The sequence below is a fragment of the Rhineura floridana genome, chromosome 17 (genome assembly GCF_030035675.1).
Source record: "Rhineura floridana isolate rRhiFlo1 chromosome 17, rRhiFlo1.hap2, whole genome shotgun sequence".
Lineage (NCBI taxonomy): Eukaryota > Metazoa > Chordata > Lepidosauria > Squamata > Rhineuridae > Rhineura > Rhineura floridana.
Window position 1 is genome coordinate 29811098 of NC_084496.1, and position 24656 is coordinate 29835753.

General features: G+C 44.2%; 1 protein-coding gene across 1 annotated transcript; it reads right to left on the reverse strand.

The window, feature by feature from the left end:
- Positions 1-718: 718 nt before the first annotated feature.
- Positions 719-22530, reverse strand: LOC133371721 (cytochrome P450 3A9-like). The gene is made up of 13 exons (XM_061599433.1): positions 22305-22530; positions 17566-17659; positions 17363-17415; positions 14915-15014; positions 13551-13664; positions 12466-12554; positions 11504-11652; positions 10378-10505; positions 9901-9997; positions 6789-6949; positions 6332-6558; positions 3834-3996; positions 719-2564 (listed from the first exon to the last, which is right to left on the reverse strand). The coding sequence occupies exons 1-13, from the start codon at positions 22373-22375 to the stop codon at positions 2442-2444; spliced, it is 1569 nt and encodes a 522-aa protein (XP_061455417.1). The 5' UTR covers positions 22376-22530; the 3' UTR covers positions 719-2441.
- Positions 22531-24656: the final 2126 nt, after the last annotated feature.

Here is a 24656-nt window from a genome sequence, read left to right on the forward strand (position 1 = left end):
AAATTTCAAGGTTTAGAAGTTGGAACCTGCATTTAACAAGGGAGGCTTAATCTACTAAATCATGGGACACCTTATTTTTCTCCAAATAATCTATGTATTTTTTAAGTTGGGCTTGCATTGGTGGGCTGGTCCTGTCTTTGAATCCCCCCCCAGCTTTGAAAGAATGAGTCAGACACACACACATCCATCCATTAGATTTATATCCTGCCCTTCCTCCCAGTAGGAGCCCACAGTGGCTAATGCCTTCATTTCTGATAGTTCCGCTTGCTGTGCAAGGACAATTCATTCTCAGTAAAAGAGCACATCTTGAATGTTGGGGGCCTTGAGAATCTGTTGATAGCTTTTTTTCTCTTTTGAAGCTATTAATTAACCTGCTAGTGATTTCTCCTGGATGTGTCGCACTCTTAATTTAGACTGTGTCTAATCTTCTTCAGTTGCAGATGGAGCCTGAGTGTGTGGGTGAGAAATGTTCTCTGTTTAATGGCACCTGTCTTCCCCTTTAGCGTCCGGTGTCAGGTTTTGAGCAACAATGCCTTGCATGTAAAATGAAAACAGATATTGGATTGACTTACACCACAACAGCAAAATGTGAGGAAAATTTTCAAGGAGGATGGATCCATTCAGAAACATCACTACTACAAACTTGTGGTAATGACTGGTAGCTTTCTTGTTTTTAAAACTGCTAGTTTACTTGTGTTTTTTTAAAGGGTGAGGCAAATTAATATTATTTATTTATTATACTCATTTATAATATATCTCAAAGGATACAAAAATTTTATGAATAAAATCAGAATACAACAATAAAAAAGAATATCAACATATAAAACCTTATCCTCCCTGTCTCACCTGCAATTCTTTCCACAGGACAGATGCTAGAAGCGGATATTATCTCTACTCCTATCCTTTGTATAGCAACCTTCGCCAGGCTGGTGCCTTCTAGATGTGCTAGACTGCCATTAACTCCAGCCAGCCAGCCCAAAACATCTGGAGGGCAAAAAGTTGGCAAAGGCTGTTACACAGACGATATGAATCTCAACCATGATAGCTAAGTAGAACCTCCATGTTCAGAGAGAGACTATCTCTAAATACCAGATGTTGTGGTCAAACAGATCACGACACCAGCCGGCCCTGCTTGCAAACTTCCCAGACACTTGGCTGGACTAGCTGGACCTTGATCTGATCCATCAAAGCAATTCCCACTTTTTAAGATAAAGGCGTCTCTCCTCTGCCTGTGGCATAGCTATGCCACTGTTAGACACACTCTTTGGGAATACCTGCTCCAATGTATCCCTTGTGATAACCAAAACACAGAATTAGCTAAACGGAAAGATTTTACTCTCTTTTTTTACCTCACCTTTAAAAATATTTTTCCCTGCAAGGCAGCTCCCAGAAAGAGAAAAGGAAAAGCTCTTACCAGATTATCCCACTCCGAATATTCCTACAAAAATATCTATTGCCCAGGATTATAATATGTGTAAATTTGAGGAAGGAATCTTTGCAGACTAGGCCTGCACAGGCTGAGCTGATTTACTGTCAACCAGATGAAAGTTTTGGTGCCATGGTGAGTCCTGGGGAACTATAGCTGTGTGTGTTCTGTATAGAATTCTATACTATAGAATAGATCTGTCCACAGAGTATTCTCAGCAGCCTTCCCAAACTACAGTTCCCAGAATACCACGAGGAAAGCCACGATAGTTAAACTGGTATCAAACTGATGCAAGTTTCGAGTCTGGATGTGCTCCTATTATTCATGATTTATTGATTTGATTGTAAAGAGTTTTTTTATCACACTTTATAGTTCAAGAATTTTCAAGGTGGGTTACAACCAAAAAAGAGAAAACAATATTCAAACAATCTTAAAAGCCGCCTTAAAACAATAAAAGCGACAGCTCGGGCAAGTAAAGGAGCATTATGATTTAAAGGAAAGATAAATCTGTTCATGTGGCTTCTCATGATTTCCTCACTTTTCCAATATTGAATTGGCTTGTTCCATTTCCTCAGAGGTTTGCAAGGGAGGAAAAAGGCACATGAAAAATCTGTACACATTTCCCCCAATATATACATTCTTGTATGCAATGTTGCCTAATAAAAGCATTTTGGCAAGCAGTTTTTCCTTAATAGAATGCACTTTTTGTATGTTTTCACTAACCTTTGCATGCACGTTTCGCTAATGCACACTTTTTTTAATGCATTCTGTGGCTGGAAAACTACATTGCCGAACTGAGAGAAGTGTGAATTCTGTTTTGGTTTGAGAAGTGTCCATCTGGTAGGTTCATATTAAAATGTGAATGGAATTAATTTCTCCCCATGCTTAAGAGTTTGAAAAGCTGTTTACAGGCATGAGTCCAGCTCTCTGTACATATTTAGCAATGGTCTCCAGAATTATCTGAAGTTCTCTTCTGGGAATCTGCACAGTGCCAGACCTCAGGCTGTTGTAACTGCTACAGGGAGGGCGCAGCCGGCCTTCCCATCGCCTTTTCTTGGGGACCCTCTCGGGGTACAAACTTCAGAACAATTGGTTTCTTTGGTACTAAGAAAGCCAGATTACTCAGCTCCAGGGGAATCTGCGGCAGAGTGAAAAAGAAAATAGCAGTGAACAAACCAGCGAATGAACCCAGCTTAACATGAAGACTTGCAGCTGAAGATCATGGTGAAATGTCAACTCTTTCATTTTCCTGGTCTAAGCCATAATATGCATCGCAATCCTGCACAAGTCTACAGGCTCAACACCAGCACTCTTGGACAGCTCCCAGGACCCTAGCAGGTCCCCAGGAAGGCCCGCCATCGCCGAAGCCTGCCTTGACCTCTCCAGCTGTGGGCATGCCCAGCAACAGAAGCAACTGGCAGCCAGTTGAATTTCCCACACAGAAATGCTACATTGGGGGCATTGTGGGAAATCAAAATGGCCGCCTACGGCTGCCAGGTGAGCCCACCGTCAGGGCCCCAACAACATCAGAGGGGACTCACCAGAACTGACCCTCAGTCCTGGAGCCAGACCTCTATGTCTACTTAGAAGTAAAGCCCACTTTGTGCAATGACCCTTACTCCCTAGCAAGTCTTTATAGCAGGGCTTGGCTGTTGGACTCCAGCTCCCATCGCGCCCAGCCAGCATGGCCAGTGGTCAGAGACTGGGAACTGGGGCCCAACAATATCTGGCTGCGGGGAGTGCAGTTTCACACACACACATTGATTTATGGGATTTCATAACTTATCAAGAGCCTGTTTTTTGAAGATGCCTTCTGTGAAGGGACTCCAGCATTGCTGCGGGGGGGGGGGGAGGCAGCACTTTGATGGGACAGTGCTTTTGCTTCAGCAGCATTGCTGAGGCACAGTTGGTGCGGGGGGGGCGGATATCGGGTCTGGTGCTATTGGGTGGTGGCGATATGTGTGTTTGTTTATCCATGATTGATTTTTTTTTATAATCAAATTGGTATTCCGACTTTTCTGTAAGGAGATCAAGGTGCATAAATGGTTCGCTCCCTCCTCATGGTATGCTCACAACAACCCTGTGAGGTAGATCGGACTGAGAGTCTCTGACTGGCTCAAGGTCACCCAGTGAGTTTCATGGCTGATGGGCAATTTCATCCCTGGTCACCCAGGCCCGAGTCAAATGCCCTCATTACCATCACCATCCTGTTAAAGTCACCTAATAATGGGGCCCTGCTGTGCTTGAATTACCTGCAGTTGCCCAGTGTGAAGACTGTGCACCTCTTTACTCCTTTTCCTGAATGTCATTATACTCCCTTCAACCTTACAGTGCCCCCTTCTCAGAATAATGTGGATCCCAACCCCCTTTCACATCCCCACCCCAGCCATACATCCATTGTCCTCACCTGAGTTTCTTTGCAGACTCTGAACGAGAAATGTTGCAAAAGGTTTGCCATCGCAACCTTCATCGTGACAAGACCAAATCTCATTCCAAGGCAGTTCCGAGGACCAGCCCCAAAGGGCAGATACGTGTAGGGATCCACTTTTTCTTTGTTCTCTTTGCTGAACCTGGTTGCATTCATAAAGACAATATGGAAGCTAGATAGAGACCAGAACTGGCAGATTTGATGTCCCCACATGCAAGGCTATCAACTGCCCCCAGTTTCTTCTCAATTGCTCATATGAATACCCTCATGCTAAGCTGCTCTGCACCGATGCTGCCAGGAGCACTGAGTATGGTGATGTAACAAGCAGGTGAAAATTAGGGCTATGCACAGCCCCCCCCCTTCAGCCAAGGTCAACCTGGGGATCACCTGCACCAGATCCAGCCCTGAATCAGTCTGCTGGATGGGGCTAATGTTTAATTATTTTATTTTATTTTATTTTATTTATTTATTATTTGATTTATATCCTGCCCTTCCTCCCAGCAGGAGCCCAGTGCGGCAAACAAAAGCACTAAAAACTTTAAAACATCAAAAACAAACAAACTTTAAAACACATTGAAACAAAACGTCTTCAAAACTATTTCTTAAAAAAAGCTTTCAAAACATCTTCTAAGATTAAAAACATTTTTAAAAGGTTTAAGAACATTAAAAAAACAATTCCAGCAGACTAATTTAAATTTAATTTAATTAGGGTTTTTAATTAGTCAGGAAGGGAAACAAGATGATACATCAAAGCCTTCCCTCCCTGCTCCCCGCCCAGAGCAAGAGCAGGGGAGTTCCATCCTGAGGGGTGCCCCTTCACAAGAGGCTTTGCTATGGGGAAGGCTCAGGAAATATCCCCTCAAAAACCCACAATGCACAGGAGACTGTTTGGTCTTCCTGCTTTGCATTGCCTCGGCCTCTCCTACATTGGGATGTGGCCCTTTGAACATGCCCACATTTCATTGGATGCCCGGATTGCACATCTCCCCTCCCTTCCATTCTGAGCAGAGGAGAGCTCCTGTTCTGTGTGAGACCTGAGTGCGGCACCTGGGGCAGGTGATGGGGGGCATGCCCACACCATGTTGTGGTCCTGTTTCTGTTTTGCACCTCCAGTTCGGAACCTGCAAAATGCTGATGCATGGAATTGATGCTGAGGCAGAAATCAGGACTAGCTGGAAGAAGGATAATCTACCAGCCGTTGGGGAGATCTTGCACCCGTGTCGTGCCCTGTGGGCTTCCCAAGTGGTATCTAGTTGCTCATTGGAGAAGAGGATGCTGGACTAGATTAGCCTTTGGACTAATCGAGCCTTGGGGCTTTTCCTGTGGGATAGCACCAAATGTGCATGGTATGCACACCCAATTCTGCTGCTCGTGGAAAGGGACGGAAGATGGCTGGCATGCGCTAGTGAAGAGACCCATTTGTTGGCCAAGAAGTTCTGGTGGAGGGTGGGGTATGTCCATCTATACTGATGGTATGTGGAAGAATCCTGAACTTGTCTCTGAAACTGGTACAGGAAAGCTGTGGGATGCCTCCTGTGCCGTAACTGAGACTACGCTACGGCTGGGGGCACGCTACTTGCTTCAAAAGCAGCACAAATGGTTTTTCTGCATTTTGAAGCGACTCTGCCCTTGGCTGGACACACCTCCCTTCCCCACTGCTGACATCAGACCTTTCAGGACCACCCACAGCAAAGTGTTGAGCCAATCACTGTCTCTGCCTGAGCCTGCAGCAAAGCATTTCCATGGGCCACACCTGGAAGCCAAACGGGTTGATCTACCAATCAGTTGAGAAATCTGCCTGAAGCTGAATTTAAAAAAAACTGCACTCAAGCTGATCCAACCAGGGTTTAGCGTAAAAAGGAGCAGAGCCTGACTAGCGTTATGTGCCCCTGTTTTCAGAAAACAGAGGTGGAGATGCACTGGAACTGACGCAACAGGAAGTGTGTTTCTACAGTAGAGCAGCTGCAAGGCTCAGGGCTCAGGGCCACATGCAATCGGTCACGCTGTAGAGCACAGCACGTTATATATTGCTGCTTTGCACGTGCATTACATAACTGGCGGGATCTAGCAGCAAGCGATGGCTTGCATGCGTGAAACACGCCACCATGGATACAACTTGCATATAAACAGAGCTTGGAAAAGTTACTTTTTTGAACTACAACTCCCATCAACCCATACCAGTTCAAAACACTGCTTTTCAACAAGCCTCATGTAATCAGAGCAATAAGAGGGCAAGTGAATCAGGATTCACAGGATAATGCCATTTGTGCATTTCCTATTCTTGCGGGGAGGGGGTTTCCTCCACGGGCAGCACCAAAGGAGGGCAAGGGGGCAACCCCCAAACAAGGAGCTCACCCCCCCAGTATATTTCACCCATCTAGAAATACAGTTTGCCCCTTCTGTGCCTCCCAATTTTTTTTGCAGATATTTGTGCCCCCTCGCACCAGAAATTTTTTTCAGGTGCTGTTGCTAGTTACCTCTCAGGTCTGAATTCGTCAGGTTCTGGCCAATATTCTGGATCTCGGTGAAGTACACTTGGTGGGATCATCACCACCATGCCTTTCAGAATAGTCACCCCATTTATTTCGACATCTTTCTTGCACAGTCTTTCGATCCGCCCACCAAGAGGATACAGTCTTTGTGTTTCGCTCAGCACCATGTCAAGATACTCCAGTTGCATGATGGCATCATACGTTAGAGGAGCCTTTGGGATCATTAAAGGTAGAAGGTCATCATAACAAAAAGCAGGGATGGGCACGGACACACAGAGGCAGACATATCCTTACTCTGAGATTTCTGTCCATGGATGTGAAAAACTCTTTGTATTCAACAGCTGCACAGCTTATGCAGCTGATCTTTCTCTTTCCCTCTTCCCACGGTCTCCTGTACCCCAAAAGCCCTGGTTGCTTCCCTGTGCAACCAACACATTCTTACCTTGTTGGGTAGAATAGTGTCTATTTCATCTTGAAGCTTCTGCTGAACATCTGGGTGAGTGGCTAAAAGGTAGGCCGCATAGCCGAGGGAGTTGCTGGTGGGTTCATATCCAGCAAAAACAAATATAAAGGCTTGGGCCAGAATTTCAGTGTCAGTCAAACCTGTGAACAAACAAAGGCAAGAACGATGAAGCCCAAACAATATAGCATATACGATGGAAACATGATCTGCGTGAGTAACTGGTATTGCATTGCAAGGATTTTTCATTCAGTAGGGTATGGGAAGTGGCTGCCTCTCCCTCTGGATTGCTTTATGCACTCAGAAATTCTGCCAAGAAACTGCCAAGTTTCCTAGGGCTATCTTTTAACTACTTCGACAACAAAAATAGAGGGTGGGATCTTTGTTCTTAATAATAATAAAAATTAAAAAACAAAAACAACAGACACACCCACGTGCTTGCTCCTTCTACTCTCTCTCTCTCTCTCTTTAAATAATCCATCAGTCTCTAGAAAAAAAAACCTGCCTGGTTAACAGCTAGAACAACATGGTTGATTTTCTACGTGCCTGTTTGCGGGACACACCAAAGAAAACTCCATGTAGCGAGCCAAGTTGGTTTTGTTGGCTTTGTTCAATCTGTCAACATGGAACAGAGGTTCTCAAGGTGAAGTGCTGAAGGTAAGTAAGTAAGCAAGGCAAGCAATGGGTGGGTCATGCTCTTCTGAGGTCCTTCTCCAAGTTCTTCTTTTGAGGGAGACTCGGAGAGCGATGACAAGGGACAGGGCCTTTTCAGTTGTGGTTCCCCATCTGTGAAATGCTCTCACAAGTGAGGTCAGCCTGGCAACTTCACTTATGTCTTTTCAGCACCAGGTAAAGACTTATCTTTCCCCCCAGGCTTTTTATAGATTGAGATGGCGTTTTGTTACTAGTCTGCTGCCAAAGCATCCTGTGGCTGTTATGGGGGGCTGGCCTGGACATGTGTGTGTATAATATATTTATATATATCTGTCTGTAAATGTGTTGTATGTCACTTGGAGACCTTTAGAAAACAAGTGACTAGCAAGCCTAAATAATAATAACAACAACAAGAACAACAGTATGTAATTATGCATGATCATGTCCTTCTCACAGGCTTCCCATTGGGGCATCTTGGTTGGCCATTGTGAGAACAGGATGCTGCACTAGATGGGCCCTTGTTGGCCTGATCCAGCAGCCTGGCTCATCCGTTGTTCTTATGGCTGGCTCTGTCCACCCAGGCTTCCCATTAGCTTAACCCAAGAGAAAGGGTTATAAAGGCTTTCTGTTCAGTCTGGGACTTTGGTTGGACAATGACTGTCTTCCCTTGCTCTGGCTTGTTCTTACTTTTTTGACTTTTTCTCTGACTTGACTCCTCAGGCTCTGACTGCTAGTAGGGTCCCAGGCTATGGTCTGAAGGCACATGAGGTCACCACCTTGCTGAGGCTAAGCAGGTCTGGATCTGGTCAGTGCCTGGATGGGAGACTGCCTGAGAACCACATGTGTGCTGCCTTGGGTTCCATGGTGAACAAAAGGAGGGGTATAAATGTAATAAATAAATAAGAACACAAGAAGCGCCTGCTGGATCAGACCAGTGGCCCATCTAGTCCAGCATCCTGTTCTTACAGTGGCCAGCCAGATGTCCGTGGGAAGCTTGCAAGCCAGACCTGAGTGGAAGAGCACTCCCCGCTCCTGTGGCTTTCAGCAACTGGTTTTCAGAAGCATCCTGCCTCTGACGATTATGGCAGAGCATAGCCATCACGGCTAGTAGCCTTTGATAGCCTTATCCTCCATAAAGTTGTCTAATCTTTTAAAGCCATCCAAGTTGATGACCTTCACTGCCTCTTGTGGCAGCAAATTCCATTATTTAATTATGCACTGGGTGAAGAACACCTTTCTTTTGTCTGTCCTGATTCTTCCAATATTCAGCTTCATTGGATGTCCATGAAGTCTAGTATTATGTGGGAGGGAGAAAAACTTTTCTCTGTCCACTTTTTCCATGCCACGCAGAATTTTATACATTTCTATCATGCCACCTAAATAAGACTCTCTTGGCTCCCTCTTAGAGCAGTCAGTGGCTCAGTCCTAATGAGGGGCAATGGAAGAAATCTATTTTTACTATTACTATGCCTCACACATACAGACACAAAGTCTCAAGGCAACTTACAAAGAAATTTGGAAACAAATACAAAAATTACATAAAGTGCTAATTTCCAGAGGTCTAGCTGTGTTAAGTCTCTTGCAGCAAGAAGAACAAAGATTCTTGTGGCACCTTGAAGGCTTAAAGATCAGAAGCCAACATAACACCAAAAGTGGTCATTAACTACTTCTTTAAATAACGATCCACCCCGCCAACATCAGCATGATTGCCATTATTTTTTAATTTTATTTCAAAACATTAAGAAAGAGACAAGAACATGCCATCGCCGATGGCAACTCACAGATAGAACAATCTTGTCAAGACAATCAGCTTTTGACATAAAGGGTGATTGCAAAGCATATAATTCTCAGCTAATCCTAGCAATGATCTGAGAAATTATCTCCATTAATTAACTAGCAAGAAGGGCTTTCAAAGCAGCAAAAAAAAGTTCAGCCATCCTATGCCTGGGAGGGGAAGTCCCAAATTCAGTCCCAGGGCATCCACAGGTAGGACTGGGAGAGAAGTCTGCCTGAAACCCTGGAGAGCCATTGCTGCCACTATTGAGCTACATGGACCAATGGTCCACATGCGTATGAGGCAGCTTCCTTTGTTGGTTTACTGCAGGGATAGAGAAGCTGTGTCTCTCCAGATGTCGTCTGACTCCAGCTCCCTGATTATCTCTGACCACTGGCCATGCTTGCTGGCTGGGAGTTGGAGTCCAACCACACCTGGAGGCCTACAGGTGTTCAATGGCAAGTGTGATTATCTCCTTGCTCCTTACGGCTTGCATCCTTCTCACTTCCACAGTGCCTTTCGAGATTTGGATCTGCTCACCCAAATAGGGATCGGCAATTTCTTCCAAAGTCACCAGGAAGGCAACTGGACGTGCTCCCCTCAATTCAGTTTTGTCAACCTCAGAATGACACACAGCATTATGGGTGAATTGTGTGGCGGCATTACCTTTATATGAGTGACTCAAGCCGTTGCTCTCCTGGTCACTGTTGGCACTTTTGGCACTTTGGGAGTTGATCATCAGCTGCAGGAAATCCACTCGACTCTGGGAATAAAACAAATAGAGAACAAGTGGAGGAAGGATCCCCTTAGGGCGGAACGAGAGAAGATGGTTCAATCGCCCAATTTTTTTAAAGTCCTGAGTGCAGCCCTGAGAATTAGCCCCTTTGTCCTTAACGACATTGTCACATACCTAAATCTGACTGGCTGTGTTACAATGTCACTGTTCTTAGGCAGAACAAGACATACTGAGGGGTCAAAGAATCAAAATATTAAGTGATTTGGGGAGAACACAGCAGTGAACTGGCACAAAAAGGTAAGTCTTTGGGGGATCTTTCAATCAATGACACCATCTTGCCCCCATCCAAGCCTCTTTTTGTGCCAAAGATATTCATTCCCAAAATTTAGTGCAGCCCTAATGCTTACCCCTTGGCCTTCTTTCTGCCGCGCTTCCTTCATTTTTGCAAATGACCTTGTGAAGAAGTTTAGAGCATCTTTGTCGAATAAATTTATGTTCAGTAATTTGAAAAAAGGAATAAGGAATGGGAACATAACTGCAAGAAACAGAAATTCACAGTGAAAAGGAAGCAACATCCCTGAAGCAAAACATGAGACAGACTGATAGGTAGATATTCTTGTTTCTGTAGGCTTGCCCTAATAATAATAATAATAATAATAATAATAATAATAATAATAATAATAAAATTTTATTTATGAGTCGCCTATCTGGCCGAATTAACGGCCACTCTAGGCGACGTACATTGATACAATAAAATACAATATAAAACCAATAAAACTACAGTCAATACTTAAACTAAACACCACTCTTCCAGTTAATCAACAACATTAAAAACTAACCCACCCCAGAGATCCCGTAGGCCTGTCTAAACAGCCAAGTCTTCAAGGCTTGGCGGAAACTTATCAGGGAGGGGGCATGGCGAAGGTCGAAAGGAAGGGAATTCCAGAGGGTGGGGGCCACAATCGAAAATGCCCTCTCTCTGGTCCGCACCAGCCTAGCTGTTTTAACTGGTGGGATTGAGAGAAGGTCTTGTGTGGCTGATCTTGTCCCTGAGAGTCAGAGTTGGCAAGCCTTCATGGTGCTTGGGCAACCCCTCAAACACACTGTGAATCTCAGGGTTACAAATTCATAATCACAGATGCAATATATGCATGAAGATATATGTGTTTTGTTATATTGTATGCACACTGACCACACCTTCCACATGCATATCACTGTGCCTAATGGTAGGGCCAGCTCTTAGAATCATGCATGTGATATTTTATCCAAAACTGCAATCTATAATAAATAAATTCTTTTCTGTAAAGGCTGTCGCTCAGTGGTAAAGCTTCTGCTTTGCATGTGGAATGACCCAGATTAGTTGTGGCATCTCCAGGTAGGGTTGGGAATGTTCCCTCTCTGAAACCCTGGAAAGCCTAGTACCCTAGTAACAGTCAGTAAACAATACTGAGCTTGAGGGACCAGTTCTGAAGTTTCCATAATAACTGGACTGCAAACATTCACTAGGTTTCCAGGAAACGGCAGCGAACTTACATATCAAAATAAAGCGTGGATCAAAAGCTCTGAACTTGGTCAGCTTCTGGATCTCCTTGACAAAAGGATCTCCTGGGTTGTTCATAGAGTCAATGTTCACACCGAATGATGTACTGGTGACAACATCCATGCTATAGGCCCCAAAGACACTGCAGTGTAGGGAGACACTTCAATGTGTTTAACAACTAATGATTTTTAAAAGGAGACAATCCCTGCATGGATGCTTGCCAAAACATAAACCAGAAGAAGCATGGCATGCCAGTTTGGGCCCATAGAGTAAGGGAATCCAAATTCCTTAAGTCTGAAGAAGCAAAGAGGCTACCTTTGGTCCCAGTGAATGTGTTATTGAATGGGACTTTTTAGCATGTGCTCACTAATTTGGATGGGGCTGTTCTGTATTTATTATTATTATTATTAAAATTTAAATTTATATCCCAGCCTCAAGAAGGAGCCCAGGGTGCCAAACAAGCAATAAAGCACTAAAAACATATTTAAAACATCTTAAAAACAGCTCATCTTTTTAAAAACTTTTAAAAAAATCTTTAAAATTTTTTTTTTAAAAAAAACCCAGTTCCAAGACAGACAGAGACTGAGATAAGGTTTCTATTTAAAAGGCTTGTTGAAAGAGGAAGGTCTACAGTAGACACTGAAAAGATAACAGAGATGGTGCCTGTCTAATATCTAAGGGAATTCCAAAGAGTCAGTGCCACCACACTAAAGGTCAGCTTCTTATGTCGTGTAGAACGGACCTCCTGATAAGATGTCATCTGCAGGAGGCCCTCACCTGCAAAGTGCAGTGATCGACTGGGTACATAAGGCATAAGACGATCTTTCAGGTATCCTGGCCCCAACCTGGATAGGGCTTGGTACACTTTTTACCTGAAAGTCAGCCCACACTGCTCATAATAGATGTACAGAATTTTTGGCTGCATTTGCTGTCTTTCCTGGCCCAAATGACTTACTCCTTCACAACCACACGCTCATCCTTTTCCACGTTCTTCTGAACGTTTTGCACCAAAACCTCCCCGTAGTGTTTTATGATGGGAAACATCTGAAATACAAATCAATGAACACAGCTTTAAACATCTAGCAACAGTTTTCCTTCTTGGTTGCAAATGAGTCTCTGAAAAGCCTATGGATGGCTTATGTGTAATTACAAATGCAATTGGCAAGTTGGTGGCTTGTTCTCGGGTTTTGTGTTGTCATTTTTGTGTTGTCATTTTTCTTTCTCCATGGCTAGAACTGGCTGTTCTCATCTAGCTCATAATGATCATACTAAGCATTTATATAAAGCAATAACCCGCATTATTTATACTAAGAGTAGACTCGTTGAAATCAATGGTCTAAAGTAACTTAAGTCCATTGATTTCAATGGGTCTGTTCTGAGTGTGACCTAGTTTAATATCACACATTATGTTTTTATAGGGCTGTCATCAGATTAAAGAAATCATAGCCTATTACTGTACACATTTTATTCAGTTAATGGATTAAATTTGCATATAGGTAAAAACAATATTTCTGAAGCAAGAAACATATTTTCTTTGCTTTTAGATAAGACATCACAGTAGCAGGCTTCCTCTTGAAAGAGACATTCCCACTTGTGGTGGTGGAGTGCCTCTTTTAAGATGGCAATGACAAAAAGCCTGCAGGTGGCAAACATATATTTAAAAAAATTGGTCTTAAAATCTGCTGCCCAGCTAATCAATGAATCCAAGTAATTGTCACTTAAACCTTGCAGGTGGAGGTTGTTTTTTTTTTTTTAACAAAAAAAGTTTTAAAAGATCCATTGACATTCCAGTGATTGCTTTTTTGGGAGAGTGAAACTGAAAGATGACAGCTTGCCTAAGGGCACCTACTGAAGAGATTTGAATCCTGGACTTTCCAGCAGACAACAGCTCACATTCAAGCTACCCTGCTTCATCCACTCTCACTAACAACACCGTCAGATTATCCTCCAGTTTCAGACTCTGTGAACTGTGTGGACCATCTTTACCAATGCAAGAGCTGAATATTTGAATTCTTCATCCCTTAGAATCTTTCTTTTTACCTCCTTTAGCTTTCCGCTGGTGAAGGTTGGAGAGAGCACCGTGCGAATTCTCCTCCACTGTTCGTCCTTTGCCATTGAGACAGCACTCTTGAGGATTCCAACTAATTCTATATTCTGGAGGTGACAAAGCAAGCTAGAGGTTATGAACCTTAAAACCAATGAGTAGCAAAGTCAAGCTTTGAACCCATGACAGATCCCAGACCGGGGAGTTCAGCAATATCCAACACAGCTTGTGAACTCAATAAACATTGAGCACAGTGGTGATTGGGTGACTAAGTTCACATCTGACTTTTAGAGATGAATTCACCTAGCCTCCCCATTCCCCAGTCATTCCCCAATTTGGCACAAATGGGGTGGCTTCTTCTTCTTCTTCTGTTATTTCCATTTATAGACCGCTTACTATCTGAAAGATCTCAAAGCGGTTTATGATAGAATACACAAGGTACAATCAGGGCCGCTGTCAGAACCAGGTCAGGACCTGGCCCAGGGCCCCTGTGGCCCAGAGGGACCCCTGAAGGGCCACTCCTTAGGGTAGGAGGGTAATGCTCCTGTTCCACGATCTGCAGCAGTGTTAGCTCCTGACACTGCTGCGGATTGCAGAGAGGGAACTCCCAGGCACCCCTCCAATACAGTCAGTGGGCTTCAATAAGCCCGCAAACATGCACCACCCACCTCTCCCGTCCCTGAAAATGACATATGCACTGACATTTTAGCCACACTTATGGCAACCAAGATGGCGACAGAGGCTTTCTTAAGGGGCTGACGCTCCTGCCACCATCTTGGTTGATGGCAGGCATATGTGTGCAACGCGCACATCATTCACAGGGACAGGTGAGGTAGGTGGGACGTGCGGGCGGTCTTATTAGCCCAGCGCAGCCTGCATAGGGGAGTCGAGCTAGGGCACTGTGGGCCCAGTCATGCTTGGCGCCAACCCTGGGTACAATAAAAACTATATCAAATTAATTTACAAAGCAAAACAATAAAAAGTCAACGAGTATTACAAGACAGAATAACTACAAATGACAACCAACGTAACACATACCTGTACAACTACTTGCCATCATTCACTACCTCAAACAAGTCAACCAACCACTCCTACGTCAGCCACCTGCACTCAGCAATGTTACAACAACCCACACACAAGGAATCACTACCAAGCATACACATGGAAGAGACTCTCCCCATCTCTGCAGCACTAGAGGACTCGTGCCACAGAATACTCCTCCCCCATCTCTCACCTGAGAGGGGGCCAGGTCTGTACCAGAGCAGCCTCTCACCTGGGGGTGGAGGGTATAAAGCAAAAACATGCAAAAACAGTCCTCCTCCCGCTGTGCCATCTTATAGTTTAAGAAGTAGATGCCTACCCGGCGGTTGGTAAAGGTAGTGTAGCACTCTTTCACTAGGATGGCTTTGATAATAGTGGGGTCCAGCGTGGCTAAAACAGGTTGTCGGCCATCATAAATCCTGTGTGAAGAATTTGGAAGAGACAGCACATTCTGCTGATTAAAAAACAAGGGCAGCCTTCACCAGCCTGGTGCCCTCAAGCTCTTTTTGGTCCATGCTGCTGGGCTGATGGGAGTTGTAGTCCAAAACATCTCAAGGGTGTTAAAAAATGAGGAGATCCAATCAGGGCTCGTGCACATCATGCCAAATTCTGGTTTATGCATAAACCTTTATTGGTTCATTTGTCCAGTAGCAACTGGGTGGAATAAAGCATAAACACAAAAAAACCACCAACTCAAAACTAACTGAAGTGAAAACGCCGGTTTATTGATGTATCAAGCTTAATGGTATTATGAAATGGTATTATAGGTCTAACAGAATAGAATATGAACCAAAAATAAATAGATAGATAGATAGATAGATTAGATAGATAGATTAGATAGATTAGATAGATTAGATAGATTAGATAGATTAGATAGATAAATAGATAGGAATACTGAATAATGTATATATGTGCATAAGCCAACCAATGATCAATTATAAGTTGAACCAAGAATGAGACAATAACTATATGAACCAATAAAATTAGACTTACAATTAAAGATAGCATTGACAAAGCAAACACTCTCGATCAGCCCATCATTCCTGACCATTGGCCTTGCTGGTTGGGGCTGATGGGAGTTGTAGTCCAGCAACATGTGGGGACCCAACAGCTGCTCTAGAGACATGCTTATACTTTCCACCTACCTTCTTCCAGCCCAAACTCTTAAGCTCCCTAGCATATTGAATCAGGAAAAGTCACAGTTCCCAACCCAAAGCACATGTTCCGGCCTTGAAGCTTCAGCTTAGGCACAGCGTGTGAAGTAGGAAGCAAGACAGAAAGAGGCCAGCAAGAAAGAAGGCAAAGCAATCCAAAAGACAAGTCCCCTCTCCCCTCCCAAGAAGACTGGGCTCCCCCCAAAAATGTGAATACACCTTTAATATTGATCAGCAACCAGACCAGGATGCAACAGACTTGTCCATTTTGTTTTGCATTAATGTGTGCGGATCCTCCTAATACGTACCCTGCAAATTATAATAATGTATTTGGGAGTTGTGAAAAACATAGTACCTGAGACCCCTGCATCAGTGACTTTCCATGCAGGCAGCTTGTTATCAAATGTTCAAGCAGTCACACGCGAGGTCTCACTTTTGTGTTCTTTCAAACCAAAGCTTTGGTACTTGCTTTAGCTAGCAACGTACAGACTCTGTGGCATTTTCTTATAACGGATTCAGTGATACCCAAATTATCCCTTTGATGACATTGTGATTGATTGAAAGCTGACTTAAGGGAGTGCATAGTGGCAGCTGATGATGAAGCTTCTAGCAGGGATTAATTGATGGCATGAAGTCACAGAAGGGAGGGGCAGGCAGAAAACTCTGGCTGCTGACTGGCTGAGCTACTGTCTCTGAGGGGTAGGGGAGGAAAAATGGAAATGGACTGCCTTCAGGTTGATCCCAACTTATGGCGACCGTATGAATAGGGTTTTTGTGGTAAGCGGTATTCAGAGAGGGTTTACCATTGCCTTCCTCTGAGGCTGAGAGGCAGTGACTGGCCCAAGGTCACCCAGTGAGCTTCATGGCTGTGTGGGGATTCGAACCCTGGTCTCCAGGTCATAGTCCAGCACCTTAACCACTACACCACACTGGCTCTCTAGGGGAGCAAAGGAGGGCTTCAGAAAGACAGAGGCTGTGGTCATATCCCAGCCACTAGTACATATGACTGAAGGCTCTTCATTGCCTGATTTATTTAGTTACTCTGCAAAGGCCTGTCCCCCACTGTTTTAAAAACCAGGAACACGACAGTTTTGCAAGGAAATACATACTAGAAAAACATATTCCAGGGGGATTGCAAAAAAGCAAAAACAAAGAGCCTTGTGGCACTGCATGGTGGTACCTTTAGTGTTCATGTTCAAGAGTTGATAGGCATGTGCAATAAAGACATCTACCCACCCTCTCAGAGTGTTAGGCTGCAATCTTATATATGCTAACCTGGGAGTCAAACCCATTTAACTTAATGGGGTGTACTTCTGAGTAGACATGCAGAGGATTACACTGCTGCCTTCAAGACGTAGGGAAGGAGCTGAATTCATAAGGACGACAATGCCAATAAATCACCCTAAATAAAAGGCAGCCCCCCAAGGCAGAAAAATACAGACGAGTACCAGAATGCAGAGACTATTTATGGTATTTATGAAACAGAGAGACCTTCCCAAGGAGATCCAGTTGCAGATTAAGTATTTTTTGAGAACATTTCCTCCTTGGGATATGTTTCTAATCACACTGTGATTTGGGCTGGACTGAGACATGTGAGTATAAAAGGCACTTACCCCCAGATTCTCCCATATTTCTGAAAGCACTCATTATCAAACTTCAGGAAACCCTGGGTGAAAACATTTAAGAAAGTTAAGAATGGCATTGCAGGGCCAAATAAAGGCCCATCTTAACAAGCGTCTCTGTTCCCAACAGAGCAGACAGGTGCCCCAGATAACCTCCCAAACCGGGGGTTGGGGTAATGTCTTCAAATACTCACTCTGCGATATGTCAAAAGAGTTCCCAGGAAAGGCAACGGTCTTGGACCTGGAATGCCCAGTTTCTTGAAAACTCTGTACGGCCAAATTCCATATCTGTTTTCAAAAAAGTAAGAGAGAGAGAGAGAGAGAGAGAGATGCAAATCTGGCAGACCGTCATTGTAGGCATTGACAACAGCAGAAGATGAAAGCCTTTCAGGTGTTTAGTGGTGAAATCTGGCAGGTTAATGCATCTATGCATGGGCACCTCCTGCTTAAAGAAACGCAACAGACCTGCTGTTGGGCACGGCAGGGCTCAAAATGAGAGTCCTGCAGGTGTAGCAGTGCTTTCCAACTGCTCTTGCCTGCTGGCCAGGGGATGGAATTGCAGGCAGTTTGAGCCAGGATGCTAGTCCCAGACTCCTTCTGGTTCCAGTGATTGTCAGGTGAATGTTGAGAATGGCAAGGGCTCTAGCTCAATGGCAGAACACCAGCTTGTATGCAGAAAATTCCATGTTCAATCCTCAGCTTCTCCAGGTAGCGGTGGGAATCTTCCCCATCTGAAACCTTGGAGAGCCGCTGCCAGTCCATGTGGGCAATGCTGAGTTAGATGGTTCAAAGGATAAAACAGTTTCCCATATTTCTAACCCATCATGAGGCATAGAGTGCCATAGGCAGGGCTGGCTCCAGGTTTGAGGAGGCCCTCAGTTGGGTAGGCTTACCTGAACATAAGTCCACTATCTGTTCCTCCCAGCAGCCAACCAGGCGCCCATGGGAAGCCCACAGGCAGGCCATGAATACAACAGCACTCTCCCTGCTTGGGTGGCAACTGGTATTCAAAGGCATGCCACCACTGATGCTGGAGGCAGGACAACCATCAGGACTGGTGGCCATGGACAGCTTTGTCCTCCATAAATTTAACTCCCTTTTAAAGCCATCCAAGTTGGTGGCTGTCGCTACAACTTGTGGGAGAAAATTATAGATTTTAACTGTGTGCTCTGTGAAGAAGGCCTTCCTGTTGTCTGTTCTGGATCTTCCAGCATTCGGCCTCAATGGAAGACCCTGGGATCGTGTTGTATGAGAGAAGGAGAACAACGTCTCCCAATCCACTTTCTCTACACCATGCAGAATTTTATACACCTCTTTCGTGACCCCATTGTTTGCATTTTTCCCCTAATTTAAAATTTCCCTTAGGGACCTCCTGAACCTTTATATCCCAGCTCAATCACTGACAGGAGCGGCCCTGGTCACCCCCCAAATTGGCAAGGCTCATTTAACATTGACAGGGAATCGAGCCTTCAGTGTCATCGGCCCAGTTCTCCAGAATGCTCTGCCAAGAGAGATTCAGCAGGTGCCTTCTGTTTTAACTTTTGAGCGCCTGCTGAAACCTTTCTGTTCCACCAGGCTTATGCAGCAATTGAGGTCCTTTTTTTTGCAAAAATTTGCCTTTGTTTTTATTGTATTTTTAATGTTTTTACTGCATGGTTTTTGTTTTGTTTTGTTTTGAACTTGTAAACCGCTTTGGTGTTTTTAAACTAAATAGCGGTATACAAATATATGCAGCCCCTTGATCATTTTGGTTACCCTTTTCTCCACCTCGTGGCAGCATTGGGCAGCAGCAGCAGTGTTCAGATCAGTGTCGGGTGACAAACCACCATTTAAATTTTCCACAATGCTCCACAGCAATGCCAGATCAGTGGGATTGTGGGAAATTACAATGGCAGCTTGCTGCCCAGTGCTGACTGCGGATCCAGGGCAGGCATCACCAACGCAGTGCTTCCACTGGTAATGTCAGCTACAAAAGATAATTGCCAAGACTGTGCTTCAGACTAGGCAATGCAAGATGCAGCAACTAGTTTGTTGCTGGTTTAATTCTTGTGAAATTGGTGAAAGCACCTGGGAGGGAACGTGGTTTCTAAAAGATCCCTCCTCCCACCACCAGCAATACTGGGATAATATGCAACCCAGGTCTGTAAAAGAGTACAAATTCTGCTGAATGTCTCCAGGTATATCTACCCAACAGATTCAAACTGGTTCCTTCTCTCCAGGGTACCTTTCTTGGGGAGGGGGGAAAGGATTCTGAGCACTCTTCCTGATCTCCCTGTGCAAACTCATCAGGACCGAGAGGGGGAATTAATCATAATTGTTTTATGTACATCCCTTAGAGATTTTTTATGCACTGTATGCATAAACACTCTTTATCTTAATACTTTACATTATGGGGGATGGGAGGGCAATTGCTTTTCAGTATAGCCAACCTTTTTTGTCGTTGGTTGGGCTAGCTTTAGTTTTTGTGGTACCCGTGGGATAAAAAGGAAGACAATGCAACCAATACATGATTGTGGAACTGTGCCATGTTTTTGTTCCTTATTAAACTCCATAAACATTACATTAAAAAAAAGATAAAGGACACTCAGAAGTGCAGTTCAAGTATTAACAACTGCTCAACTTTAGCCCATCCTTCTCTCTGATATGCTTTCTTGTGCGTAGGAGCCTTTCTGTCCAGACTTCAGCCACTTCATTCTGCAACTGGAGTTGCCAGTGCCAACTGGCTAGGAAATAAAAAGGCGGGGAATTCATTGGCTGTCCCATTGCTACCCTTTTAATAAGCAGCTGATGCATGCAGAAACCAATACGCATAGCTGGCCCTCCTGGCACGGCCTGATAGGCTCACCGGTTGATTGCTGAAGACCAGCTTGCTGTTCGCCCTCTTCTGCACTGTGTGTAAAATAGGGAGGCTCCCAAGTCCACCCGCTGTTCTCCCCCTTCAGATTCTGCTCTTGCCTTTCCTCTGACTGTTCTGTTTACCTTTAGCAAGCACACTTGCTTCTCTGGCACGCCAAAGGTGTTTCTTGCACTTTCTCTCTCCAGAGAACCTTGCAAGGTGAAGGGCTGTCACGAGCAGGAAGTGTACACAGCTTTCCCTGGCTCTTTTCCTCTCCATTTCTCCTTGCTGGATAATGAATGCATCTGAGGCTCAGAAATAAGCCTCATTGAGTTCAATGCCTGTCCTCCCCCTTGGTAAGTGCGTCAAGGATCGCTGCCAAAAGCTAAGGAACTCACTTCTAAGTAAACGTGTTCAGAATTGCACCGGAAAAAAATGTGTAGACATTTTCCCTCTAAATATTTCCACTTTATAGCCATGTATTCCCCTACAATAAAAGGTTTTTTAGTTTAATGGGAGCCAGGGCACAGATGAAGAGATGGGTGGAATGAAACACTGCATGCCCAAGGCATTGAGGGTCTAAGTGTCCCTAACCAACATGGTAAAAACTCTTTTATTTAATGATGTTAATTAAAACAAGTAGTTAAGATAAGTAAGTGTTAACCAGTATTGTTGGGGTTTGTTTTTTTCAGATCATACTTCAAGTACTAAAGTGTACAAGTAAGGTATTGCAAGGGAGGGAGGAGTCCCAGGGAGTGGGAGACCCCCCATGAATTAACATTGGAGTTGAGATTGTTCTTTGCTGTTATGTGCCTTCAAGTCGATTACGACTTATGGCGACCCTATGAATCAGTGACCTCCAAGAGCATCTGTCATGAACCACCCTGTACAGATCTTGTAAGTTCAGGTATGTGGCTTCCTTTATGGACTCTATCCATCTCTTGTTTGGCCTTCCTCTTTTTCTACTCCCTTCTGTTTTTCCCAGCATTATTGTCTTTTCTAGTGAATCATGTCTTCTCATGATGTGTCCAAAGTATGATAACCTCAGTTTCATCATTTTAGCTTCTAATGATAGTTCTGGTTTAAATTGTTCTAACACCCAATTATTTGTCTTTTTCGCAGTCCATGGTATCTGCAAAACTTTCCTCCAGCACCACATTTCAAATGAGTTGATTTTTCTCTTATCTGCTTTTTTCACTGTCCAACTTTCACATCCATACACAGAGATCAGGAACACCATGGTCCGGAGATGAGATATCATCCCCATGCAGATCTATCCATGCAATATAAACAATTATCCTTAAAACAATTTCATGGTGGGAGGAGTTGGGAGACATTAAATTAGAAATATTGACAAACACATTTTTTAAAAACTATAGCTTAATTGGAGTTTATTTCTATTGACCCCAACCAGAGGGTCAATATCAGTTTATCACACAGTAGCCAGCCAGGCTTTTTGCATGTACTTAAAAACAACAGCAACATGCAGATAAAAAGACAGATTAAAAACAGAATATACATCAAAAGTCAGACTAAAAAAAGAATAAGATAAATCCGTTATATAACCATACCAAAATAGTACAAATATTAAATATTTAAATTAATGGATTAATTAAAATGCCTGTTGGGACATATATTATCACTGCAGGGAACAGCAACTTTCCTCCTCTCTAGGGCTAGTTTAATGTATTTAGCAACCTGATAAATAACATAGAAATCTGGTTTATAAATGTTGTATGTTGAATAATCTGTGATCTTTGAGTTTATTGTTTTTAAGAATTGTTATTATCTTACCTGTTTGTAATCTGGTCAGGTCACTCCTATATAACTCTGAAGATTTCCTGGATAAAGCAGTGTGTGAGTGTGAGTGTGAGTGTGAGTGTGTGTGTGTGTGAGAGAGAGAGAGAGAGAGAGAGAGAGTATCCTGATACTGGAGACCTTCATTTGAGGGCTTTCTTGGCCAAGAGACAACTTGCAATTCAGAGGCTATCATCTCTTATTGCTTTCAGAAGAAGCAACAGACTTAAAATACTCCTGTTCTCCTTCTCACCATTAGAAAACAGCCCCCAAAGAGAAAAATAACAGAGTGATACATACAGCACCAGAAGGCCCAGGAGGACAGTAAAAAGTAGCCACGTCTCCATGGAGAAGCTTGGAAGGAGCTCCATCTTGGCCCGTGGCTTCTCTGCGTGATGCTTCTTCCTCTGACTTCGGTTGTTGGATTTCTAATCCACGCTCAGCAGGGTTGGAGCACAAAGGGCAAAAAAAAAAAAAAATCCCAGCTTATTTTGCGACGTGTTTGCCTTTGCTCTGATAAATGGCAGGTTGACTCAGACCCAGCTTGGTTTTATTTAAAATGAACAAAAGGCGGGGTCAGAACTCCTTCCTGAGGAAGAGGCCTGGCTGGGCAGGATGCATTGCCTCAGTGGCCTTGTTGATGCAACAAGGGCACCTGATGCCAGCCTCTTCAGTGCAGAAATTGCCAACCTTTTTTGCACCATTATTCTTTATTAAATTTATATCTCACCCTTCTTCCCAAAGGGAGCCCAGGGTGGCAAATTGTGAGAGGGTGCTGAGGGCACCCCAGTCACACAATGGTTGCCATGGGATCATGGCATAACACAACATTAGAGGGTGGTCATGGTGAGGCTTTTCCCATAATTGCATTTGCATATTTCTGCCTGCATGCAACTGTTAAAGGCACAAGAACCCTGTTTTCCCCCAATGCTGACCCTAAACCAAAGCCTAGGCTGCCATTCTGTATTCACATACTTGGCAGTAAGCCCCATTAAGCACAAAGAGAGTTACTTCTGAGTAGACATATATACCATTGTACTGTAAGGTGAATAGTGAATAGTAAGGTGTAATAGTGAATTCTTAAGCAGTCCTTGGCCTTTAGCTCCTGCAAAGCAGGAGACATGCCCTAAGTCTTTGCCAGGCTTGGCGCCAGCAGGAGCCCAAATGGAGCATGAGCCAAGGGCCCCAGCCGCTCCCAAGGGGCCCCTGCCTAGATCTATAGGTTGGGGCTGGGAGGATGGCACTCTGCAATCCACAACAATATTGGGGCGCTGCTCTCCTACTAATCATGGAGTAGGTGCTCCAGCACTCTCCCAGACAACACCCCCCCCCACAGCCAGCACGCACTTCCACATCATCATGTCAGTGTGGGCACACACAGTGCGCTGACATCATAATGCAGTTGGCAGGGTGGCCACCAGGAGCTGTTGGTGCCCAAGGGCCCACCCCATCCTGGCGCTGGCCCCGCTCTTTGCAAAGTTTTCATATTCGTCTTTTGTGGGGAGGGGGATTCTTTAACATTCACCCACACTTATTGTGCAGTAGTATTTGCAAAGAATTATTTCTAGGCATTACCTGATGTTAGATAAACCCAGCAGAGGAAAGATGGATCCTGGTTGCTAGAGAAAAAGGAAGGGAAAATGTGGGAGATTTCAAGGACTAGGAAAAAATACCAAACATTAAAATAAAATGTATTTATTTATGGGGGTCCATAGCTTTCACTAGATTCTCAAAGAGAATCCGTTACCCCCCAAGAAAAAGGTAAGAACCACTACTATAGACCAACCTTTGCCAATCTGGCATCCTCCAGATCTTTTGGACTCCAACTTGTGTCAGCCTCAGCCAGCCATAGCTGAATGTCCCTAGCTCAAAACAGCCAAGAGGCCACTAGACTGACAAAGGCTGCTATACATTCACACACACAACTCTAGTGCAGTGCTCTACCATCAAGGACCCAGTTCTGCCGTGAGGAGCTCCTGCACATTGCAGAAGATTCTGGAAAGCATTTCACAGCACTCTTCGAGTCTGGATGGTGCTGGACAGGGCTTTCCACCGATCCACATGAACTGAGACTGCCCCTTGGTGGGCCAAGAGGAAATGCAGCCTTTGGGCCATAAAAAGTTCCCCACCCCCAATTTCATTCATAGGAATTATTTCTAAATTTGCCTCTTCACATATAAGTCAGCATATCCACATTTTATGCACATCTGCATCCTTGTTTGTCCTTTTTTGTTGATGACGCTTTTTGGAAGTCCATAAATGGCCAGCCTGCTGCATCTTAAGGCAACCAGTTGCTCATTGAACGACGACAGAAATCTGGGAAACTCAACAATGGACACTGATGTGTCTGGGGAGAGCGAGGTGCTGTTGATTGATTGCGCACCAGATTTTGGTGAGCATCATGATTTATAGCATGTGACCTTTCCTCAGCAGGAACTGCTGTGCTCTTCACCTTCTCCCGCCCTTTGCTGTGACCTTCAGGTACAAATCAATCAGGAGGTTAGAGTAGAATAACAATGATCTTCTACACCGACGCTGCTTGCATGACAGCGGATGGCAAAGGTCAGGCCACTTCTGGATGTCAGCATGTTCAGTGATGGTAGCTGAAAACCCAGAAGAGAAAGGGGGTTCCACGGGCAGGGGGCAAAGCTC

Coding starts and splice junctions, on each gene's coding strand:
- LOC133371721 (XM_061599433.1), bottom strand. CDS start 22,375: ATGGAGCTCCTTCCAAGCTTCTCCATGGAGACGTGGCTACTTTTTACT. Junction 6,950..9,900: donor CTTGAGTCACTCATATAAAG/GTAATGCCGCCA, acceptor GTTTGTTCACAG/GTTTGACTGACACTGAAATT. Junction 2,565..3,833: donor GAGTCTGCAAAGAAACTCAG/GTGAGGACAATG, acceptor ACTCTGCCGCAG/ATTCCCCTGGAGCTGAGTAA.